This window comes from Mesoplodon densirostris, chromosome 3, assembly GCF_025265405.1.
Source record: "Mesoplodon densirostris isolate mMesDen1 chromosome 3, mMesDen1 primary haplotype, whole genome shotgun sequence".
Classification (NCBI taxonomy): Eukaryota; Metazoa; Chordata; class Mammalia; order Artiodactyla; family Ziphiidae; genus Mesoplodon; species Mesoplodon densirostris.
This window is the reverse complement of record NC_082663.1, coordinates 156743806-156763417: the sequence shown is the minus strand read 5'-3', so window position 1 is coordinate 156763417 and position 19612 is coordinate 156743806. Positions and strand designations below refer to the sequence as shown.

At 38.8% G+C, this 19612-nt stretch overlaps 1 protein-coding gene across 1 annotated transcript; it reads right to left on the bottom strand.

Annotated features, from left to right (window-relative positions):
• Nucleotides 1–11661: 11661 nt before the first annotated feature.
• LOC132486988 (olfactory receptor 1361-like) lies at nucleotides 11662–12591 on the bottom strand. The gene is given in 1 exon segment (XM_060094530.1): nucleotides 11662–12591. A coding segment is annotated over 1 exon segment (930 nt).
• Nucleotides 12592–19612: the final 7021 nt, after the last annotated feature.

Here is a 19612-nt window from a genome sequence, read left to right as displayed (position 1 = left end):
AATAAAATAAATTAATAAAGAAAAAGAAATTTATCCTGAGCACAGACTCTACATTCTCGCTATATGCTATGTTCATCATTGCTCAGCTGTGTACCAGAGCTGTGGCACAGCTTTGTGTCTTCAGATGACCCCAGTTGGAAGCACACTGCTTGCTCTACCACCAGTAGACTTCAGGGGTCACACTGCACGTCATCCCCATGGTTCCAGTCCTTACATCATCTTTAAAATTTTTCCTATAAGAGGTTTATTCAATGAATTGTCTAATACATAACAACATGTATGTGTAATCAGTACTGCATATCATTATACCTCTACCAATTAATAACATTGAAACCCAAATCTAATCTTGTCCTATAGGACTCAAATCATTGGCTAGGTTTAAGGAGCACATATTTTGAAACCTTTAAAATTGATCCAGTTCTAACAAGTAATCCACACTTATTTTATTCTCATTCACATCATTTATGACATTACATTAATACTTTCTTTCATTTCTTGGCTCAGCAATACATCAGCCCAAGAAATGTGACTTAGCAAATTGTGGCATATTAATCTCTTGCTAGCATAGAATATATTTTGTAAAGATTTCAAGATACCCCTTACAGTTTTCCTCCTGTGTCTAAAGCACTATGCTCATAAGGCACGTGATTCTGTGTGTTCTCAAGACCTCCAGACACCAGGTAACAATGGCCCACACAGAAGGACAAATCTGAGAATAGTCTTTAAGTTGAAGTGAGCATTTTCTGTCCCAAGAGGTAAAGGTAAAAAATTATGATTAATAAATGTACCCATGCATCTTAACATACAGAAAAATTTAGATCTTATACCTTCTATCCAAGAATATATAGCTAAGATTAGATAGGTGTAACTTTGGGGCCATTATCCTCCACATCCTCCAAGTGTCCAGAAGTATCTTCTGGCCCAGCAGCCATAATTTCAGCTGGCTTCACACCATTTTATTGTTTCATTTATGTTTTGAATAGATACAAGGAGTGCAGTGTGCCATCTGGTCTTTGTCAGATATTTCCCTTCAGTGGGAGTGGTCTTTTCAGAGGTGCATACAACTATTCAGCAGCTGTCTCCTCAGATGTTTCAGATGATAGCTCAGGTACAAGGAAGCAAGACTCATGATGGCTTTGAAGCCCTAGGCCCTATCAGATCTAATGTATCTTGTAACAGCCTATGAGAAGAGCTTAGTTTCCAAGGTTCCTGCAAGGGACTTGCCCAGTGTAAGTACACTTTACCAATCAGGAGTCATTTTTATCTTAAGCAATGTTGCCTCATGATGCAGCTGATGAATCTTTTGAGCATGTTACCAAGGCAGTCAGAAACATAAATAAGATTGTTCAGAAACACAGTTGACATACTTTCTTGGGTGGTTACCAGGGGAACAGAGCTAAAATGCTATTCCAAGGTCAAATTCTTTCACAGAGAAAGAGAAAGGATTTCCTTATCTTATTACCTACCACCCATCCCCTTGTTCTTTGGTTAATTGTTTTTTTTCATTAAACTGTATTTTGAGATCATTACTGATTCACATGCAGTTGTCAGAAATAACACACAGGGCTCCTGTGTATACTTTACCGTTTCCCCAGTGGCAACATCTTGCAAAACTATAGTACAATAATGTGCTTGTTAGCTTTTTTAATACAGAAAAGAAGACAGGTTAGTATATACCTGGTCACCAGGACTTATATTGTAAAATGGGCCATTAACAACCAATTTATTTATTAAATAATTAGGTGATTTTTTTGATCAAAATAACTTTTTAGTATCCATAGTATTTTTATAGGAAATTTTCTACCAAATAATAGTATGACAGTATTTAACACACCAAACAGTGTTATTTGACAGAGTTAACAGTTTCCCTTTCACCCTCTCAGCAAGTGTCTCTTTTAGGTATCTCAAACTTAGTATGTTTTAAATTGGATGTTTTATCTTCTCTCCCAAACCAGTTTTACCAACATTTTTAGTAGACTTTATTTTTTTAGATCAGTGTTAGCTTCACAGCAAAACTGAGCAGAAGGTACAGAGAGCTCCCATAGACCTCCTACCTTACCCACATACGCAGCTTCCCTCACTATTTTTTTTATATACTGCAGGTTCTTATTAGTCATCCATTTTATACACATCAGTGTATACATGTCAATCCCAATCTCCCAATTCGTCACATCACCCCTGCCCACCACCACTTTCCTCCCCAGGTGTCCATACATCTGTTCTCTACATCTGTGTCTCAATTTCTGCCCTGCAAACCAGTCCATCTGTACCATTTTTCAAAGTTGCACATACATGCGTTAATATGTGATATTTGTTTTTCTCTTTCTGACTTACTTCACTCTGTATGACAGTCTCTAGATTCATCCACGTCTCAACAAATGAACCAATTACGTTCCTTTTTATGGCTGAGTAATATTCCATTGTATATATGTACCACATCTTCTTTATCCATTCATCTGTTGATGGGCATTTAGGTTGCTTCCATGACCTGGCTATTGTAAATAGTGCTGCATTGAACATTGGGGTGCGGTGCATGTGTCTTTTTCACTATGGTTTTCTCAGGGTATGTGCCCAGTAGTGGGATTGCTGGGTCATATGGTAATTCTATGTTTAGTTTTTTTTTTTTTTACATCTTTATTGGAATATAATTGCTTTACAATGGTGTGTTAGTTTCTGCTTTATAACAAAGTGAATCAATTATACATATACATATGATCCCATATCTCTTCCCTCTTGCATCTCCCTCCCTCCCACCCTCCCTATCCCACCCCTCCAGGTGGTCACAAAGCACCGAGCTGATCTCCTTGTGCTATGCGGCTGCTTCCCACTATCTATTTTACATTTGGTAGTGTATATATGTCCATGCCACTCTCTCACTTGGTCACAGCTTACGCTTCCCCCTCCCCATATCCTCAAGTCCATTCTCTACTAGGTCTGTTTCTGTATTCCCATCTTACCCCTACGTTCTTCATGACATTTTTTTCTTAGATTCCATATATATGAGTTAGCATATGGTATTTGTCTTTCTCTTTCTGACTTACTTCACTCTGTATGACAGACTCTAGATCCATGCACCTCACTACAAGTAACTCAATTTCGTTTCCTTTTATGGCTGAGTAATATTCCATTGTATATATGTGCCACATCTTCTTTATCCATTCTTCCAATGATGGACACTTAGGTTGTTTCCAGCTCCTGGCTATTGTAAATAGAGCTACAATGAACATTTTGGTACATGACTCTTTTTGAATTATGGCTTTCTCAGGGTATATGTCCAGTAGTGGGATTGCTGGGTCATACGGTAGTTTATTTTTAGTTTTTTGAGGAACCTACAAACTGTTCTCCATAGTGGCTGTATCAATTTACATTCCCACCAGTAGTGCAAGAGTGTTCCCTTTTCTCCACACCCTCTCCAGCATTTATTGTTTCTAGACTTTTTGATGATGGCCATTCTGACCGGTGTGAGATGATACCTCTTTGTAGTTTTGATTTGCATTTCTCTAATGATTAATGATGTTGAGCATTCTTTCATGTGTTTGTTGGCAATCTGTATGTCTTCTCTGGAGAAATGTCTATTCAGGTCTTCTGCCCATTTTTGGATTGGGTTTTGGCTTTTTTGTTATTGAGCTGCATGAGTCGTATGTAAATTTTGGAGATTAACCCAACTGACAAAGTTGCTTCATTTGCAAATATTTTCTCCCATTCTGAGGGTTGTCTTTTGGTCTTCTTTATGGTCTCCTTTGCTGTGCCAAGCTTTGAAGTTTCATTAGGTCCCATTTTTTAATTTTTGTTTTTATTTCCATTTCTCTAGGAGGTGGGTCAAAAAGGATCTTGCTGTGATTTATGTCATAGAGTGTTCTGCCTATATTTTCCTCTAAGAGTTTGATAGTTTCTGGCCTTACATTTAGATCTTTAATTCATTTTGAGCTTATTTTTGTGTATGGTGGTAGGGAGTGTTCTAAGCTCATACTTCTACATGTACCTGTCAAGTTTTCCCAGCCCCAATTATTGAAGAGGCTGTCCTTTCTCCACTGTACATTCCTGCCTCCTTTATCAAAGATAAGGTGAGCATATGTGCGTGTGTTTATCTCTGGGCTTTCTATGCTGTTCCGTTGATCTATATTTCTGTTTTTGTGCCAGTACCATACTGTCTTGATTACTGTAGCTTTGTAGTATAGTCTGCGGTCAGGGAGCCTGATTCCTCCAATGCCGTTTTTCATTCTCAAGATTGATTTGGCTATTCGGGGTCTTTTGTGTTTCCATAAAAATTGTGAAATTTTTTGTTCCAGTTCTGTGAAAAATGCCAGTGGTAGTCTGATACGGATTGCATTGAATCTGTAGATTGCTTTGGGTAGTATAGTCATTTTCACAAAGTTGATTCTTCCAATCCAACAACATGGTATATCTCTCCATCTATTTGTATCATCTTTAATTTCTTTCATCAGTGTCTTATACTTTTCTGCATATATGTCTTTTGTCTCCTTTAGGTAGGTTTATTCTTAGATATTTTTTTCTTTTTGTTGCAATGGTAAATGGGAGTGTTTTCTTAACTTCACTTTCAGATTTTTCATCATTAGTGTATAGGAATGCCAGAGATTTCTGTGCATTAATTTTGTATCCTGCTACTTTACCAAATTCATTGTTTAGCTCTAGTAGTTTTCTGGTAACATCTTTAGGATTCTCTATGTATAGTATCATATCATCTGCAAACAGTGACAGCTTTACTTCTTCTTTTCCAATTTGGATTCCTTTAATTTCTTTTTCATATCTGATTGCTGTGGATAAAACTTCCAAAACTATGTTGAATAATAGTCGTGAGAGTGGGCAACCTTGTCTTGTTCCTGATCTTAGTGGAAATGCTTTCAGTTTTTCACCATTGAGGACGATGTTGGCTGTGGGTTTGTCATATATGGCCTTTATTATGTTGAAGAAAATTCCCTCTATGCCTACTTGCTGCAGGGTTTTTATCATAAATGGGTGGTAAAATTTAAGTTAATACATGCATAAGCCCTCTGACTTCCCACATACCTGAATATGTGCATATTTTCCATCATTTCCCCTTTTGATTGCAAATCTTGTTAGAAAGCAGTGATGCTCAAAATATCCATCCCTCAATGCTGGCTCTTACCTCAGGTTCAGATCATGTCCCTCGCTGTTAGGTCTCCTTTATATTCACCTAGTCACTCACGTTGGAGGAAAACTACGCTGATCTCATGAACAGGCTCAGAGATATGTTAATGGGGAAACACTTTATAGGCTATACATTTTATCACTTACACTCAATTGTCACAGAAGCATTGCACATGTGCTATTAGCAGCAGACTTAAACAAGCAGTGTCACATTTCATGAGTAGTTATAATCTGTGAAAATTTCGCTAGATAATTTTCTTTCCATTCAGAACATCAGGGCAAAAGCATGGTTAACACAATAACTGTCATAAATACAGAACTTAACTAACAGAAATAGAATTTAACATCCACTAAAACATAGTCTTTTTTCTCTCTGAAATAACCCTCCTCTCCACCAAACACAGCAAATCAAAACTAGTTTGTTTGCAATTGACCATATCAGCTCCTTCAAGCTGGCTGAGGTAGAAGTCCTCAGGAGTCTCAGACTGAATTCCCCAAAGGCCCCTCAAGGCCAGGAATGCCATGACAAAAGCCTGTCATAAGCCTCCACCTCAGTGGATTTCTGTCTTCTAGAGGTATCCCAAATATCAAGATTCGTGCACATGCCAGGAGACAGTCTTTCCCATTCACCTGATAAGGCTGCTCAGAAACCAAGAGTCCCAGGTTTTGGAGGGACTGGGCAGAGAGAAGAGAAAAATGTTTCAATTCTACCCTCAGGAGTAGTTTACCCAATTGCTGTAAGTCACAACTAACTTGAGGGGAAGGGCATCTCTCTATCTGGAAAACACAGATCAAAACTTTCCAGACAAAACCCATAAATATTATAACCATATTCACCAGTTCACTCAGTAACCAATCCTTCCATTAACTTTTTATGAAGCCATCAGGTTTTCCTTTAGGATTATTTAAGTTTTCACCCAGTTCTGAAGTGTAATCTGAAATTTATCAGAGACCTGTTATTATCCAAAGGTCGTTCCTATGAATCTGGAAGATGAAGCACTTTTGCAAAAGCATCAGAGTACAACAATAACTGTCTACAAAAGACAAAAGACTTAAAAAGTCACAGTTAAACATATTATCACAATGTAAGCAATAAAGAATCTTGGTTATAGTAACTAGAATTATGACTGATTATAATCTTAACCCTTAAAAACCTTAATCTCTCACCAAAACCAAAAAACAATTGTGCATTTCCTGATTGGTAAGCTTAATGCTTTAGTCTTATTCTCCTAAGCAGGCCAAAGTAGATAAACTTAGACCTGCCCAGCAATTAATGTTCCAATATTTTACCTTTTTTGAAATGACTTAGTCAATGAATTCTCTTCATGTAACTTAGTTTAGTTTCAAGTTACAAAAATCTTGAGAGACTATTTTAGATAGACATTCCCAAAACATAATTATTCCCATAAAGAATTTTAAAATCCTTGCTCCTTTTTGTTCATTTACTCTTAGAGATCACATATGATTAGATTAAAGTTCCTGAGAACCCAGGTAGATCATATACATCTCAAAGGTACAGGAAGAGAAATACCAATTCCTTCCAGAGAGCTAGCTTAACCAATTACAGAAGGCTCACTTTGATACAATAGCAGAGCCATGAGGGGCCATTGTTCTCCAGATCTCTTGGCAGCCCCCATTCATCATGCACGGCCACTACAGGGTCCCACATACTAGTAGACATCCACTGCAGTACTACCCCTGCAACTTTCAGGATTACCCCCTCAACTTTTGGACCCCACGTGTGAATGGCCGGCCACCCCGGGATAAAACCCACAACTTTCAGGCCCCACAAGCTAGTGGACAACCCCTGCAACATTCCATTCCCCATCCTGTATTTCCCAACATCTCAGTGCTCACAAGAGTTTCCTTGTTCTCCTGGCTGGCTCTGCCAACTGTTGGGCTGCACCCAGCAGGCCTATAAGGCCTACATTTACCCAGTTTAAGACCAAAGAAGAAGCCTGGAGTCAGCAACAGAGACATCAGTGGCTTAATGGATGGTAGGGGGTGTAGATTGCCAGTTATAGAGGGAATTACATCAGTTTGGCGCATTAGTTACCGGGACCCATACTACCCCTTTGATAAGGACAATCACTAGCCTGAGCCTGGGGCAAGCATGTAGGAAGTTCAGTCGTGTGAGTAGGGTATAGGGGAAGCAGGCAGTGGTTGAGCAGGGGATGTTCAGAGAGGAAGAGAACCCCTATCCTGAGTGGCCTGACCATATAAATGTCATCAGTATTATACCATGTCCCTGTTCCCTCATTCCTGATCCTCTCCTCCCCACTTCATGTAGTAAAGTCAGAGTAATTTATTTACCTATTTGGCTTTGAATGATTTCTTTACCAAAATATTATATTAGATATGATTTCTTGAGACTACTTTTGGCTTCATTATGACAATTTTTAAGGATATAAGCTGAATTTATTTACGATAGAAATTTCTTGAAACAACTGGATCACTAGGCAGTTCTTTGGTCTTTTTAGGTTCTATAGGGAGTTTGTGTTGTAATCATGGCTTTGTATTGTGGGATTTGATCTGCATCATCAAGTCTGAATTCTTAAGGGATATCTGCAGTTACTTTCATGCAACAAAGATAACCTCACATCCTTCTTGGCAAATATATCCATCCACAATACAAGGGCAAGTTTGTGCCTTTATATCAGTTGTATGTCACATTTAGAAATCATGATGAACCTGAACCAGTAGTTTTTGACGAGCAACAGGATATGCCTGAAGTTTAGAATGAATAAAAGGTGGCCTGTTTTGCCAGTGGGCTTGGCAATATACTGTGTACCTCTGTGTGGCTCACAAATGAAAAGTTAATCTAGAAAACCAGATTCATTTGGAATCAGAGTTCATAAGTTAGACATAGCCAGCTTTGAATATTCAAGTGACAAAAGGTCAATGCCGAGAACAAAGTCATCTACTAGAAGGCCAACTGACAATGTGATAGATAAAGTTCATATAAAATCCTAGCTTTCTGCCCTCAAGCACAAGGAGACAAGATATTACAGGCAGAACACTAAGAATATCTACTAGGCTACAATATCCAGGGAATAGCAGGAAGGGCTTCTTCAGCTCATGAGAGATGGTGCTGGACTCTGATGGAAACCATGGCCTTGGAACAGACACTTGAAGGACAAGTTAGAAGAAAATGATTCCATGAAACTTGAAAATACCTCCAATGGCCGTGACATGGAGCAATCCTTGCTCCCTCCAGGGAGAACAGTATCTGGGGAAATGTGCCAGGAAGAAGGATGAGCCTTTATTCCAACATCATTGAGGTGAAACCAAACTTTTCCCTCCATATGTTTTTTGTTTGTTTGTTTTTGTTGTTTTTTAAACATCTTTATTGGAGTATAACTCCTTTACAATAGTGTGTTAGTTTCTGCATTATAACAAAATGAATCAGTTATACATATACATATGTTCCCATATCTCTTCGCTCTTGAATCTCCCTCCCTCCCACCCACCCTATCCCACCCCTCTAGGTGGTTTGTGTCCAAATGGTTTTAATTGGCTCACAAAGAGCTGTTCCTGTTGGCTAACTAGTGCTAGATGGAAGTTGCCTGTGGGGAAGTGGGGGTGGTGTCTTTAGGGAGTCCCAGCTGCAGAGAAGAGGCTCCTGGCAGAGGCCTGGCCTCTGCTAACTCAGGCCCTGGACGGTGAATTCCCAGACACAATCCTGATTTCCTGGCTGCTCCCAGGGGGGACTCTGCCAGCCTGGCACTGCTTTGCTTCTATGGGCAGAGGTCCCTCGAAGCCCTGCATGAGGCTGAGCTTTGATTTATGACCACTTCATGTCATGTGTGACTCTCACATGCAGGAAGCCACAACAGAGGCTGATTCTACCTGGACCTTAGAGTAAACCTCTTTTCTTATTTCCCCTTCATTCCCCTTAAGTGGTTGAAGTAATGCAAGGAGCCAGTGAAGATGGAGTTGAAGGTGGCCCTCAGAAGTAGGAGGTTTAAAGACTCGAGGCTCTGGTAGAATTAAACAGCATATAACCTCACACCACAGCCAGTCTGAGCAAGACAGAGGCCTTTCCTCTTTCTGCTAACACCACACTGATGAGATTTCTTTTCCCCTTCAGACAGGATCTTCTGTCTGGTGAATGATGATTTCTCCCTTGAGATGAACGAGTGGGGACCATGTAGATAGAGAGTGATTTTCCCTTTGACTTTGTACCCTATTGTAAGTTCAATGATTTCTCTCTATCCTCATGCTCCTTCTCACAGCCAACTTTTGACTGACAGTTGAGGGAGAGATGGATGAGCAATAAAACTATATCCCAAACATGGCTCTTTTCATTCAACCCTGCTGCTTCTTTGGGTCCCAGAATGCAGTGAAATCTTTCTGTGTTCTGGAGTAACCTTCTCAGTACTTTAGTTCCCTAGATTTAAATTTTTACCCTTCTGATTTTTTGTGTGTCTAGGAATGTTCACTTCCCAGGTTACCATTAGACTTGCCTACCACATCATCAGTGATTTTTCAATACATGATTATTTGGGATGAACAAAAACTCTACCGAGCATTGTATGGGATGTGCCCATGCATAATCTATGGTATTTTATCAAAGTGAATATGTAATGTAATAACCAGAGGAGACATGTATGCAGATATGGGTAATGCAAGGAAGGATATGATGAGACCAAAATGAGTCATGTAACCTTAAACACCAACATTAGTCCATGTTATTATATCTCAAACATTTGCACTAAACTACTTCTAAAATAAAACTTAACAGTTCAGAACACTACATTGATTTTGTCACATGTAGTCAGGTTCCCACTGGCACCAACATACATTTGGGAATTCATTTACTACATCCAAGAAGAACTGTGTTGTGTGCTCAGTACATGTCTGTGAGATGTAATTAGTAAAGGAGTTAAGGGGAATGCACAATTATTAGAGTCTTTAAAAATCAAGGGAGGGCTTTCCTGGTGGCACAGTGTTTGGGAGTCCGCCTGCCGATGCAGGGGACACGGGTTCGTGCCCTGGTCCAGGAAGATCCCACATGCCGAGGAGCGGCTGGGCCCGTGAGCCATGGCCGCTGAGCCTGCGCGTCCAGAGCCTGTGCTCCACAACGGGAGAGGCCACAACCGTGAGCAGCCCGTTTACCAAAAAAAAAAAAAAAATCAAGGGAGTTTTTCAGCAGACGAATGAAAGAAAGAGGAAGAGAATTAGGAGAGAGTCATGGAACATATAATTATGTGAGTTGATGACAAACAAAGTTGTAAGTATGGCTTGGGGCCGAGTCATCTTGTGCTTGTATTTGAAGGTAATACTTGGATTTATCCTGGCCTCTTCAATATTTCTATAAGGAGTGGCTGACAGGATGCCATCAATGTTTTAGGAGGATTAAACTGATCCTGTGTGCAGGACAGATATGTGTATGGGGAAGCAGGAGGCAGTCAGAACCACGATAAGCCTGTTGCTGTGCTCATGGTAAGAGCTGGTCAGTGTTGGGACCAAGTGGGAAAGAAGGTGATAGTGAGGACAATGAGTACTGATTTTTCACGAGAGTAGAGAAGATTGAGAAAGGAGAGAAGGCCAATGAGGAATTGAAGGCTTTTGAAGAATGACCACTGGAGATTTAGGTGAGTGCTCCCTGGACACCAGGGAAGACGAGGTGGGAACCCTCAGGTGTAGAGTAGGAAAAGAGGCAAGGGCTCCTAGAAACTTTCCCCATGGATTGGAACAAACTCTGGACTTGGAGTCAGAAGTTCTGGGTTCTAATCCAAATCCTGTAATTAATTCATGTTTTCATGTTCCTAAGTTGTTATAGGAACTCTGGACAGTTTAGCATTAAGGGAACCTCTGCTTCTCTTAGCCCATCTAAATTTGAAGGGATACCGAGATTTATATGAGGAATTCTAGCTACTGTCTGAGGCTCGCCACCCTCTGATACCCATCCCTGACACCCATGCCAGGCAATAAACCACCAAGAAGTTAGATTGGTTGTGGGGGAAGAAGAATAGTGCAGGGCTAGGTTCTGAGCTGTGAGAGGAGAGGGTAGGAATTGAGCCTAAGACAGAGGAAAAGTTAACTAATTCAGTAATGACCAAAGACCCTGAAAGTAACAGCACCATTTGTAACCAATAATTGCTCATTGTACAGCCCTGGAAAAGGTAACTTTTCTGTGACTCAGTAAATTGGGGATAATTTAACATCTCCTAATGTGAGGCCATAGAGGACAGGTGACACTGAGGAGAGCCAACTCTAAAGTTTTCTGAAATTCTCAGACCATATAGTAGCAACTGTCTCATAGGGTTGCTGGACCCAATCCTGTCTTTTCCTGAATTTTTGTTGTCTGTAAAATAAGTGTTTTAAAATCACACCTTTTTATACATAACTGATGGTTTTATGACTTATGAGCACCTATCAGCCTCATATTTAAAAGCATGACCATGATCACATATCATTAATTACAGGAATAGTCATGGGTAAATTTACACCTATAGGGACTCAGTTTCTTGGTCTGTAAAATGAAAAAATGTATGCTATCCAAGAGTCCTCTCAGTTCTAAAAGTTTTAAAGTATAGAATATGAAATTAGTTTCCTTAAAGCTCCCTTCATGTCATGATTTCTCAAGCTGTAGATGAAGAGATTGATGAGAGGAGTCACCACTGTGAAGATGACAATAGTCACCACATCTTGCACTGAGTACGAGGATGAAGGGTGCTTATAGACCCCCGGGATTGCCCCATAGAGCAGGGAGACCACAGTGAGGTGGGATCCACACGTGGACAGGGCTTTCCTTATTCCATGGGCAGATGGCAACTTCAGTACTTTAGAGAAGATGTAATCATATGAAATGATGATACATGTAAATGGTGTCATAAATACCAGTTCACCCACAGTGAATACCATCAGGTCATTGATAAAGGTATTCAAACAAGAGAGTTTTAGAATAGGATAAGGGTCACAGAAAAAGTTATACACAGCATTGTTGGAACAAAATGTGAGTTGCACCATGAGAAGAGTCTGGAGGAGAGCATGCAGATTTGTACTGAGCCGAGATGCAGCCACCAGAAGGACACAGAGTTTGGGCCTCATGATCATGGTGTAGTGGAGTGGGCAACAGATGGCAGTATAATCATCATAGGCCATCACACTCAGGAGGAACCCATCTATGTTGATGAAAATGATGAAGAAGTAGATCTGGGTCGTACATTCCATGTAAGAGATAGACTTGCTTCACAGTATGTGATTCACCAGCTTCTTGGGGATAGTGACTGATGAAAAGCAGATGTTGACACAGGAGAGGTTGGCCAAGAATAAGGACATGGGTGTTTGGAGATGACTGTCACAGCTGATAGCCAAGACAATGAGAAAGTTCCCAATGAGGGTGACCAGGTACATCCACAAGAACAGCCCAAAGAGAACCTCCTCCTGCTCTGACTGCCCAGAGAGTCCCAGGAGAAAGAATTCTGTGACTCCAGTCTGGTTGTCTCTGCCCATGTCTGCAGGGGAGAAAATGTGGTCAAAAGTAAAAGGAAATATTTATTTAATTAGGCTCCATATATTGTTTAGAGATTACAATTTTTTAATGATACCAATCCAAAATGTATTTCTTAATTAATAACACTTCAAATATAAAAGTAGATGAGATTGATAATGTCATCATTTGAGCAAATTTCTTATGATACTGTTTTGTCATTGAGAATTAATTCACATTAGATAATTCTATGAAGCGAGTTTTAATGAAATAAATAGCTGGTTAATTTCTATAATTTTAATTTGTGTTTAATTATCTTTGATTTCATGCAGCTTAATTCATACTTCAATAACATTTAATGAATATCTGGTATATACAAGTTATCTTCACATACACAATTTCTTTTAATCCATATCATTCATATATATATATATATATATATATATATATTGGCCGCCTCACATGGCTTGTAGGATCTCAGTTCCCTGGCCAGGTACGGAACCTGGGTCACAGCAGTAAAAGCCTAGAATCCTAACCACTAGGCCACCAGGAACTTCTGTAATCCATCATTCATAAGTGAGGACCCTGAGAAGAAGAATCAGAGATGAAGAACCTGGGATTCAGGGAAATTAGGTGATGACAGATTAGATTGAAAGAACGCATAACATTTATAGTCTTGAAACAGCTGAAATGCCCTTTTCTTTATATTCCTCCCTAGTTTTACGTCCAAGTTTCAATTATCAACCATTTATTGAGACTATAACCAAGTGCCAGGCAGTGTCTTCCTGCCTTACACACATTTCTTACAGATTTAAAATATGTAAATTTAAAAAATAACAAGCTTCATTAAGCAGAACAGAAAAATGAAGCAATGAGATTTAGCTATTTGTTTAAAGTCATAAGTTCTTTTACCCGAATAACTTTATACAACTCACTCAAATTCATTCTGGATCTCTCTTATTTTCTCAGGATTTTACTACTTCTAGGCACTGAAGGATCTGCCTGGCAGTTTTCCCTCAATGTTGTAACTGGATAGCATCAAAATGTCATTGCAGTAGCTCACAAATGTTGGCTTGGATGAGCTAAGCATGCTAGTGAGTTTGCTATGTACTGCATTCTGTGAAGAGACTTCTTTTCTCCCTGTGCTGGCCAAAACAGGATCACTGGTATTTGGTATTATTTTTGAAGAGGAAAAAGAGATTCATAGAGAAAGTCAAGTTATGGGGGCATATCCAAGTGATAATCCCAGCCTTAAGGAATTAATGCAGGCAGAAAGAGTCAGATAGAGAATTTTGAATATGTAAGAATACACAGTATTCGAATAGTAAAGAGGAGAGGAGATGGCATTTCAGGGGATGAGATGTACAGGTTAAATGTCTTGACTGACTGGGATAAAGGGTGTCACAGGCAATACTTTTAGGAGAGTGGTTGCAGGATGTATATAGTATGGTGACTATAAAGTATCCAGCATTTTGAGAGTTAAATTAGTAAAACCAACGTAAAATTCTGAGACCTGAAGCCATTTTCTCATAAATTATATCACAGAATTAAAAGGTAGAAAGGCAGTAGTTGGCAGTACCCAGAGCTATTGAAAGAAAGTACTTCAGGGAAAGGATGTAGAATGTAGAAGTGGGGTACAGGGGTTGCATCAAGGAAAAACCAAAACAATATTTGTGCAGACTTTTTCATTGTGCTCCAAAGAGTAGATGTTGATATTAGGGTCAATTGTAAGCTATTTCCCATAATGGAAATGGTAGTAGAATGTGAAAGAAGTATAGCAGGATGGTGTAGGGTTTTTCCTATTGTCTGGGAACTGGCAAAGGCAAAAACAGGTGTACAGGCTCTAAATAACCCAGACTCTATGTCGAGAGATCTGCCAGCATTAAGGTTAGCCACTTCCTGTCAATGTTTGCTGAGATAGTCCTACCAGGAGTACAATCAACGTTGGCCCCAACCCCCAAGTCAATGTGGTAAGAGGGCCTGGTTTCATATATTAGTCCCTTGTGAATCTCTTTAGTTTGTGACTGTCTCTGAGACATCTCATGTTTTGCAGCATTGAATGTTTGTGTTCCTGGACCTTAAAACTGAGGATGCTTAGTGCTTGGACTCCAGCTCAAGCTGACCCACCTCTGTGGGGTTCCATGTGGCATCCAAGCAACCTCCCTCTGAGACACTTCTCTAATGTGGTCATAGACCACAGTGAAGGTACACAAGGAAGCAACTAATAAAACGGTGGAGCTTAAGGGCAGAATAGGAGGGTCTTGAATGTCTGACAGAAGAGTCTCTTTTGTGAGGAAAGAGGGTGGCTCTTGGCTCTGAGCTTTTGGCCAGGATTTCTAAGAGCTTGCCGTCACTGATCTTAGCAATGCTGCCCTTAGTTACCTCTTTCGTTTCCCACTGCTTAATTTTCTATTTCCACCTTGGAAACATGCTTGCTCTATTCTGCAATGGGCAGTACATCCTGAAAGAGGAAAGGCTTGTACATGTTAAACCAGGTGATGTTTCCCGTTTGAACTTGGTGAGATGCTGAAGCATTTAGTGTGTGTTTCTCCAAATGTAAATGTATGTGTTTTTGTCTGTGTGAATCTGCCTCTGTGGGAGATAACTGCGTCCTCACCTGCTTTCCCAGATTTTCTTACCTGGCTGCTCTGCTTCTGTGAGAGGCTATCATGGGACCCCTGTCTCCATTGGCTCCTTGCCTGACCCTGAATCATGAGAATGTCACAGCTAGTGGGGGAGTCAGAAAGATTTTTTCACTGGAGAACACTTAGATTCAGACAGGTGGATTCCCCACAGCTCCTCATTAAAGGCACACATACTAAGTGTTCTTTGTTCCTATCCTCTCTGGAAACAGATATCTCAGCCTGAGGGGAATCAGTTTAGTGTTCAGGCTTGTTGCTTCCCATTGCATCAAGTACATCTCACACCCATGTCACAGACAAAATATACTTGGTCCCTTGTTCTGTGCTCAGAATGGATCTGAAGAAAAATTGTGAAGCCAGTGAACTTGGCCCACAGATATTCACGGTAGCTCCATTCTTTGCTCTACACTGACTCCCTTTTGTATAATCCTGAAGTCTTTAGGACTCTGCACTCTTTCTTCTTTCAAATAAAAGGTTTGTCAATTTATAGTAAGAAAGTAAGGTCTAAGAACAGACCCTCAATTCTGTCTCAGTTAATCTCTGTAATAGTTGCTGTTTCCCTGACATAGGAAACCAGAGGTACCACTTAGAAATGCTGGCCTGTGGACGGGGGTAGGGAATACTGGGTGTGGGTTATATATGTGGTCATCTAAATAATATCTGTGGGCTATTGGAACTTGGATGTGTATTTTTAAGTTTCTATTTGTGTGCATATACATAGCAAAATTTTTACAAGGTGAGTTTTAAAACCAATTTTAAAAAATGAAAGAACACAAATATGAAATTGGGCAAAGGTGTGTTAGGCAAGTGCAAAAATTAGAGAATATTGGTGGCGTTATTAATTACAGATAAAGCAATAATTAAGTCAACTGAAAGCATAAATCACAAAAGAGGAATATTTTATGATAACAAAGGACAAATTCATAAAACTTAATCACAGTTATGAAATCAAACAAAACAATGTAGCAACTGTTTGCAATAGCAATGTAGAATAGGAATAGGTTAGGCAAAGGTTTAAAAAATTTTTAAAGAAGTTGATTAATGTCTTAATGATGGACTTTAATATACAATTCCAAGAATTTGATAGATGAAGTAGTTAGTTAAAAAATATGACAGAGATTTTGTTTAAACAACAAAGAAATTTTATTTGTACACAGGGAAATATATTCAATATTCTGTGATAAACCATAATGGAAAAGAATATTTAAAAAATGCATATATAACTGAATCACTTTGCTGTACAGCAGAAATTATCACATTGTAAATCAACTATACATCAGTTAAAAATATATATATAGGGCTTCCCTCGTGGCGCAGTGGTTGAGAGTCCGCCTGCCAATGCAGGTGACATGGGTTCGTGCCCCAGTCCGGGAGGATACCACATGCTGCGGAGCAGCTGGGCCCGTGAGCCATGGCCGCTGAGCCTGCACGTCCAGAGCCTGTGCTCCGCAAGGGGAGAGGCCACGGCAGTGAGAGGCCAGTGTACCGCAAAAAAAAAAAAAAAAAAAAAAAAAAAAATATATATATATATATATATATACATATATATACACATATAAAATACACATATTTCCACCTTGAAAATAGAGAATATATATTCTTATTTTAAGCCCAGGGAATAATTACAAATGTTGGCCATTTTCTTGACTACAACAAAAACTTTATAATAGAGTTTTTGAAATGAAAACTGAATCAATGAAATCAAACATTGATTTCATAAGATATATTCTCTTATGGCCTTCACCACAAAGCCAAAAATTAGAAACCAGAAATCAAAATGTAAAAAGAAATGTTCAGTTGATAAAATTTAAAACAGTGTTCTTCATAATCCCCATATCAAAAAGAAAGTTTAAACCAAATGATTCATAAATCAGAGAAAAAATATAAAAAGCTATGGGAAAATAGACTTAAATGCTCTTATTAATAATAAAGGAATATAAAAACTGAATAAATCAAGTATTTAATCAAGAATTTTTATTTTAAAATTATTTTAGTCAAATAAATATATTAGCATAGCTTTCAAAGTTAAACAATTCTTTAAATGAGAAAGGTAGTTCACTACCTATCTTTCCACTCCATGATCCAACTTCCCAATATAAATACTTTTATAGATTTCTAAATAATATGTTTATAATGCTATTTTTGATCATTGATTTACAATATATTGTCTTCCCATTTTGACAGGTGATGAGTTAATACCACTTCACCATCCCTTTTCCTCTTCCTCAAATGCTCCTATTATAGGCACATCACAATTTGGAGGTATGTCAATATCTATGATTGACTTTCTGACTCTGTTATACACTGTTTGTGTACTAATCCTTTTGTTTTTCCTGGCACAAATTTTGAATGTTCCTGAAGTTAATAATTGCCTATTTTTTTCATTTGCTTAATTTTTTTTTGTGGCATGTGGGCCTCTCACTGTTGTGGCCTCTCCCGTTGCGGAGCACGGGCTCTGGACGTGCAGGCTCAGCGGCCAGGGCTCACCGGCCCAGCCGCTCCACGGCATATGGGATCCTCCCGGACCCGGGCACGAACCCATATCCCCTGCATGGGCAGGCGGACTCTCAACCACTGCGCCACCAGGGAGGCCATCATTTCCTTAATTTTTATGCCTCTTTTCTTTCCATATTTTGAAATTAATTTTGGGGGGGTGAGTTATAATTGATAGATAATAAACATTACCCATTTACATTACACTTCGATGAATGTTAAAATCATGTTGTCATGTAACCACCACCACAATCAAGAAACACAACAGTTATATCACCCTAAAAAGTTTTCTTGTTTCCCTTTGAAGTTAGCACCCTTCCATGACCAGGTAATCACTGATCTGCTTTCTTTCACTACACTTTTGTGTTTCCTAGAATTTAATATAAATGGAATCATACAGTATGTGGTCTTTTGTGTTTGAATTCTTTCACTTAGCATAATGCTTTTGAGATTAATCCATGTTGTCAATGTATCACAAATTTGTTGCATTTATTAATATTGTGTTCCTTTTCATTCCTGTGTAGTATTCCATAGTAAGGAGATCCATAATTTTTATAACCATTCAACAGTTGAGGAAATTGGTTTGTTTCCAGTTTAGAACTATTATGTATAATATGTATGCATATCACTATATATGTATACAATGCGCATAGAATACTACCATGTATATTTCTGTAGAAGTTTGTGTGTGGCCATATGCTTTCATTTTTCTTGGAATGTGATTACTCGGTTTTATGGTAAGTGTTTTAAATTTATAAGATACTGCAGTACTGTTTTTGCAAAAAATAGCTGGACAGTTTGCATTCCTATCAGCAATATTTGAGAGTTCGAATTGTTACGCATCCTTATCAACACTGGGTATTGTCAGTCATTTTTTTTTTTTTTTCGGTATGCAGGCCTCTCACTGCTGTGGCCTCTCCCGTTGCAGAGCACAGGCTCCAGACACACAGGCTCAGCGGCCATGGCTCACGCGGCACGTGGGATCTTCCCGGACCGGGGCACGAACCCATGTCCCCTGCATCAGCAGGCGGAGTCTCAACCACTGTGCCACCAGGAAAGCCCTTGTCAGTCTTTTTAATATTAACTATTCTACTGGATGTATAATAATATCTCATTGTGGTTTTAATTTGCATTTTCCTGATAACTAGTGATGTTGAGTATCTTATACTTATCGCCTATTCATATATCTCCTTTTGTGAAGTTATGTTCAAATATTTTCCCCATTTTTATTGGGTTGTTTGCCTATTTTTATTGAGCTGTTTTTCTTCTCATTTTTGAGTTTTATTTTTTCTGGACTCAATTGTAAATTTCGCAAATATTTTCTCCCAGTTTGTGGTTTGCTTTTAATTTTCTTATGCCTTATGAAGAGAAAAAAATTAATTTTAATGTCCATCTTATCACTCTTTCCCCTTAAAGTTATGCTTTTTATGTCCTATTCATGAAATCTTTGCCTCAGTCAGTGTAACAAATATTTTGTACCATGTTTTCTTCCAGTAGTTTAATAGAATTTTGTCTTTAACTTTATGATTCATTTCCGTGAGTGAATATGATGTGAGGTAATAATTAGTGTTAGTTTTTCTCTATACTGATAACCAGGTGTTCCAACATCACCTGCTAAAAAGATTTCTGTTTCCATATTGAATTATACTTGCACCTTTGTTGAAATTCAATTCTATTTCTGGAGTTTCTGTGTGTTGCATTCATTTCTATGTTTATCTAACGCCAATACCACACTGTCATGATTATTGAATCTTTATGTTAAATATTGAGATCAATAGTATAAGTGATCTGAACTTGTTCTTAATTTTCAAGGTTTTCGGCTATTTGAGGTCCTTTGCTTTTCAATATAAACCTTTAAATCAGCTTGTCAATTTCATGAAAATTGTCTGTTAGGATTTTGATTGGGTTG